Source organism: Myzus persicae, unplaced genomic scaffold, assembly GCF_001856785.1.
Source record: "Myzus persicae strain clone G006 unplaced genomic scaffold, MPER_G0061.0, whole genome shotgun sequence".
Lineage (NCBI taxonomy): Eukaryota > Metazoa > Arthropoda > Insecta > Hemiptera > Aphididae > Myzus > Myzus persicae.
This window is the reverse complement of record NW_019100915.1, coordinates 12,931-18,452: the sequence shown is the minus strand read 5'-3', so window position 1 is coordinate 18,452 and position 5,522 is coordinate 12,931. Positions and strand designations below refer to the sequence as shown.

General features: G+C 30.0%; 2 protein-coding genes across 2 annotated transcripts; both read right to left on the bottom strand.

Moving 5' to 3' along the window:
* Positions 1–3,520: 3,520 nt before the first annotated feature.
* On the bottom strand, positions 3,521–4,269 carry LOC111026812 (52 kDa repressor of the inhibitor of the protein kinase-like). The gene is made up of 2 exons (XM_022304962.1): positions 3,993–4,269; positions 3,521–3,909 (listed from the first exon to the last, which is right to left on the bottom strand). The coding sequence occupies exons 1-2, from the start codon at positions 4,218–4,220 to the stop codon at positions 3,565–3,567; spliced, it is 573 nt and encodes a 190-aa protein (XP_022160654.1). The 5' UTR covers positions 4,221–4,269; the 3' UTR covers positions 3,521–3,564.
* A 92-nt stretch (positions 4,270–4,361) lies between these two features.
* On the bottom strand, positions 4,362–5,203 carry LOC111026811 (zinc finger protein 862-like). Its single transcript, XM_022304961.1, has 3 exons — positions 5,020–5,203; positions 4,699–4,951; positions 4,362–4,624 (listed from the first exon to the last, which is right to left on the bottom strand). Exons 1-3 carry the CDS (start codon positions 5,149–5,151, stop codon positions 4,362–4,364), a joined length of 648 nt encoding a protein of 215 aa, XP_022160653.1. The 5' UTR covers positions 5,152–5,203.
* Between the last annotated feature and the right edge of the window lie 319 nt (positions 5,204–5,522).

Genomic DNA, 5,522 nt, shown 5'->3' with positions numbered 1-5,522 from the left:
GAAAACAACAATTTTGTTTGGTCAACTAAATCTTTACAGCCTTGTTCTGATCTCACCTCTACTAACCGCTTTTTCGCAACATCAATCAAATTAATTGCCTGTACAAAATCAATTTCCCTTGATTGTAGATATTTAGACACTTCAGTAGTAATGGCAAATATTTTTCTAAAAAATAACATCATCAAAACAAATTGAAATGATATTATTTTTCTAATTAGATTCTCAGCAGTTGAAGCAGTTTCGCGGTCAGAATTATTCGCATCAGAAATTTCTTCCAGTGTTTCCAATAATGCAGAATATTTTTCATTTATAACAATCAATACCCTATCATGAGAGGTCCATCGTGTTGTCGAGAACCGCTTCATTCGACGTAGACGCTCGTTAGGATATAACTGTTCTTGCAATTTTACAAAAATAGCTGTTCTCTTTCTTGCCCTCATAAATTCAACTAAACTTCCAACATCACCGAAAAAACGTTTGGAGACAATACAACAATCACACTTATCAACCACTACTAAATTAAATAAATGCGCACAACACCAAATATATATAGCTCGTGGATTTTCATGTTGTATCCTGGTTTTTAAACCAGAATATTGTCCCTGCATAGATGCAGCGCCATCATATGCTTGAGCTATCAATTGTGTCTTCCACTCAATATTATATTTGTTAGTTATTTTACAAAATACTTCAAACATACCCAGTCCAGTTGCATCTGATGCTGTCACCAATGAAACCAGTCGTTCTTGAACAAGACCTTCTTCATTTACATACCTAAGAATAAATGTAAATTGTTCCAAATTGCTAACGTTGGTTGTAGTATCAATTATTACAGCAAACTGCCCAGATTTTTTTACTTCATTCAATATTTTAGATCTAATTACTTCTGCTATAATATTTAATAAGTGATTTTGGGTAACATTAGATAAAAATGTCAGTCGATTTTTTTTTTTACTCTCAATTTGTTCTAAATGATGTTTCAAAGGACCATGATTGTTTGATAAAAGTTTAACTAATTCCAAAAAATTGCCTCTATTATTTGAATCAATGCCCTCATGATGGCCCCTCAAAGCTATATTTTGTCTTCCAATGTAAATAAGAGCATCAATAATTTGACTTAAAAGTTCTCGGTTATCAGCTACCTGGCAATTGGCACTTTCAATGAGTTTCAGATCAATTCGATCATTTCTCATGTACAAACCATGTGCTATCACACTTTGCATATGTTCTGGTGAGCATTCGTGGTTTGATAAAGTCCGTGTAATATTTTTAAAATCATTAGATCCACATTTTGCTAAAAACATTTTCTTGGTATCTGGTAAACCAAAAAGTTTACAAGTTGAACAAAATATTCGATCTAGAGATGGCGAGTATCATAACCAAGACCTCCGTATACATTGTCCATCGTTGTTTTTTTTATAATAATAGCATTCATTAAATGACCTTATATGACCACTTTTTTCATATGTCTTGGGAAATGTATTATTTAATAAATCATGAGCATTTGGCTGACATGGACCAATTGACATATAATAATGCAACAATTCATCTGATATCACTAATGGAATGGATGCTGGATCATTTTCAAATACTAAAAAAATATTTGTGTAAATATACAAAAATTAATTAACAATTTTTGTATCAATATAAATAATACAACTATTATCATACCTTCTGGTTTAGATAAATCATGTGTAGCACTATGAGAACTTGACAGCACATCATATTCAGTTTCTAAAACATCAGTGTTCTCAGTTTGAATCTCATTTAATCCTAAATATAATATACATAATATGAAGTATATTTTTCTTATAAATTCTTCAAAAAATATTATAGATATAATAGGTACCTACATGTTAGGTGTTACAACATAATTTTCATATGGATACTAATTAGTTTAACAAAAGTTAAGTAACTGTGAATAAGATAGTCATAATATATTTAAATTTAATTTTATAACACGAGTATACATTTTATACACATTTAAACAGTAAATTAAAATTAATTCCTCCATTAATTCACAATATTTAAACACAATTATGTTAAACTATTTTGATTGTTCTCAATAATACTAAAATAATATTTTTATAAATATACAAAAATAATAAAATAATAATGAAAGCATTAAGTATTATACAATATACATAATACATACCTTCTAGTTTAGGTAAATCATGTGTAGCACTATGAGAATTTGACAGTATATCATTTTCAGTTTCTAAGACATCAGCGTTCTCGGATTGAATCTCGTCATTTAATCCTAAATTTTATGTATACTTAGTATGAGATATATTTTTTCTATAAATTAAATAGGTCTATTCAATGTCAGTACTCAGTTGTTTCAATATGATTTTCATATGGATATTATTATATTAGTTTAACAAGAGTTAATGGTTTAAGTTTCATTTTGTGATGCGATAGAATTTTAATTGATATTTGACATTTCTTGTTCCACCGTGATAAAAATTAATTTTAAAAGTTAATAAATTCTGAGTTTAATACTACAGTACATAGGCATACGCTTACAAGTTACAATAGTTAAAACTTACCAATAGCTATATCAGTAGATGCAGAAGATTTCTGTTTGAAAAAAGACTTTATACTTTGACCAGATGAAAGTCTCTTTTTTTTACAAGACATTATATGTCGAGTCCAATTGGTCATGTTTAAGTTTTCTCTTTTTCTTTTACATAGGTTACATGCTTCATTCGACATTTTAAATATTATTGGTTGATTGAATTAAACGAATAAAAGTAAGAAAAAAATGAGCTACGTATACCGTGTGAAAGCAAAGTAAAAAAAAAAAAAACAAAGTGCAACACAGTACAACAAAGTAATAACAATAAATACTCAATAAACAGTAGTGTGGACGTGTGGTTGTGAGTTTAGGAAACAGGGAAAGTACAGAAAATAAAATAAATTAAAACAATATGGTTAAATGCTAATGATAAGATGCATCATGGAATTAAATAATATTAAAATATATAATGTCAAACAATTATTAATTGACAATTGTTATTATCGGGCTTGTTGATTGACGGGTGGTGGCATTGTAGCAATGATATTCCTAAAATCTATTTATAGAACACGAAGTGGAGACCCATTTAGGAATTGTGATTACTGATTATTGTTATCGTGTTGTTATGAGCTGTCGACGGGCGGCATGCCGACATTCATATTTCATACTGGTATCTCCATGACTTTATTGTTTTTAGTTTTTACTGCACGTTTAAACTGTTTTAACGATAGAATAACGTACGATTGTACGGGCTTGTCTAGTCCCTGAATAATTATTATTATAGTTTATGTATAGGTACAATTGAATTGATATGTTACATATCCTTATCATAGGCGCAATTAGAGTAAAAATATTGGGGGGGCTTCAGCCCCTCACATAAATTTTTCAATCTCTGCCTCTCAGAAGCTTTTTTCTACCCTTAAACCTAACCCTCTATAAAAATGTGCTCATTGGATGGCAAGTAAAATTTAAAAAATAAAAAATAAAACAATAATTCACTTTTAACTTTTAAGTATAGGTAACAGATTTAATTAGTTTTTAACATTTTATAATCTTATTTTTCTATTTTTATTAGCAAATGTATTTAAAATAATTTCGGTGTCAACAATTATATCTCTCTCAATATTAAGTATTGCCAATTTTGAGAACCGTTCTTGTGACATCGTAGACCTAAGATAATTATTTATTCTTCTCATTGCCGAAAATGACCGTTCGCAAGTAGCCGAACTGACTGGAAGAGTGATAGCTACTTGGATCATTTTAAAAAGATTTGGAAAAGTATCTTTAGATAATTTTTCTTTTATGGTTAAATAGCTAGGAACTCCTTTAATCATATTTTTCAAAACAGTCATCTCACATTGCAAATCATTAGGGATGACTTCAAACAAATTCTGTAAAGTAAAATACAATTATACAGTTTTTAAATGAAATAGGTACTTGATAAACATAAATTATATATATAAAAAAAAAAAACCTTATATTGATTTATAAGTAATGATGATCCCTTAAAGTCTAATTTTAACAAGTTATCTACACAAGTCGCAATTTGAATGCTCTCTTCAGAAAATCTCTCTTTCATTTGACATATTATTGTATCTATTACTGGATAAAAAGCATGAATCTTCCAATATTCTTTTGGTTCTAATGTAGTGGTACTTGTATTATCACTTTGGTGATTATTTTCAGCTGAAGTTGATGACATAACAACATAATTTTTTAGATTAGTGGACTCCCTTCTCTGCCTTTTAGAGCCACCTAAGCTCAATATAAAAAAAAATATATTATCATATTGAATTTAAAATATTTAATTAATTAACAGTATCATATAATGTAAAAATTTACTCTAGGTACCTTGAAAAGGATCATTAATTTCAATTTCATTGTCTTTTGAAAATACAACCATTTTTTCCCACAGTTCACTGTAGTGAATAGAAGAACGATAACTTTCTAATGTATCAATTACTCCTTTTATCAAATTTGCAGAATTTCCAAGTGTTGCTGATTTTGACTGAAGTTGAATACTTAATATATTAACAACTTTTAGAATATCATGCAGAATGAATAAATATGCTACAAATTTAAAATTTGATATTGTAGAAACAATACCTAAAATAAAAAGCACAATAAAATCAGTTGCATTATATGAAACCAATGGTTATTTAATATTTTTCATAACATACCAATTGCTTGGGCAACACATTTACTTTGTTGATCATCAATTTCATCATTTAAAACTTGAGCTATGGCATTAAAATTTTTTATCACTGCGTCACAGCTTTTAAAGCGGCAAATCCAACGAGTGTCACTTAACTGAGAAAGTGTTGTCTTTTTCATATTCAATTTAAGTTGTAAATCAGTAAGCTTCACGTTTCTTGTTGGATGAGAGAAATGAACATAGAGTGCCTCCAAAGCGTTAAATAAGTTTCTAGCATCCTTAAAAAAATATATATAATTACAAATCAGAATAATAGGTATAATAAAATATTAATTATGAATTTTACCTTTAAGTGCTTGCACATATCAATAACTACTAAATTAATCTTATGCGCCATACAATGTACATATACTGCACATTTGGCTGGAGGGTGAACTATTTTCAATTTTGCTTGAACACCTCCTATGTGACCTGACATGACATTTGCTCCATCATATGACTGTCCTATGATGGGAATTTTATCTAATTTAGATGCATTTAAAAATTCAACCAACTCGATCAGCCCTTTGGAGGCGCTATCCGCCTGCTGCATAAAGCGGACCCGATCGGTCGCTGACATGGCGACAAATACGTTGTCGTTCGATAAGCTCGGCGTCGATAGAGATATCAGGAACGCCTGTATCGGCTCAACGCGACTCAGCGCGTCCACATGAGCCATTCGCGTACCTGGCCGGAATTTGATGTCAAAATCGTATTGTTGTAAAGTCTCGAACCAACGAGCTATCTGCGGATTTACAGTCTTATGTAAATTCAGATAAATCAGCGACCGGACAGTGCCACCGAGCTCGC

Excerpts from the sequence above, each read along its gene's own strand:
- LOC111026812 (XM_022304962.1), bottom strand. The coding sequence starts at position 4,220 with ATGTCATCAACTTCAGCTGAAAATAATCACCAAAGTGATAATACAAGT. Across the intron at positions 3,910-3,992 it reads TACTTATAAATCAATATAAG|AATTTGTTTGAAGTCATCCC; the intron begins GTTTTTTTTTTT and ends TTTACTTTACAG.
- LOC111026811 (XM_022304961.1), bottom strand. The coding sequence starts at position 5,151 with ATGTCAGGTCACATAGGAGGTGTTCAAGCAAAATTGAAAATAGTTCAC. Across the intron at positions 4,952-5,019 it reads ATATGTGCAAGCACTTAAAG|GATGCTAGAAACTTATTTAA; the intron begins GTAAAATTCATA and ends TATTTTTTTAAG. Across the intron at positions 4,625-4,698 it reads ATGTGTTGCCCAAGCAATTG|GTATTGTTTCTACAATATCA; the intron begins GTATGTTATGAA and ends TTTTTATTTTAG.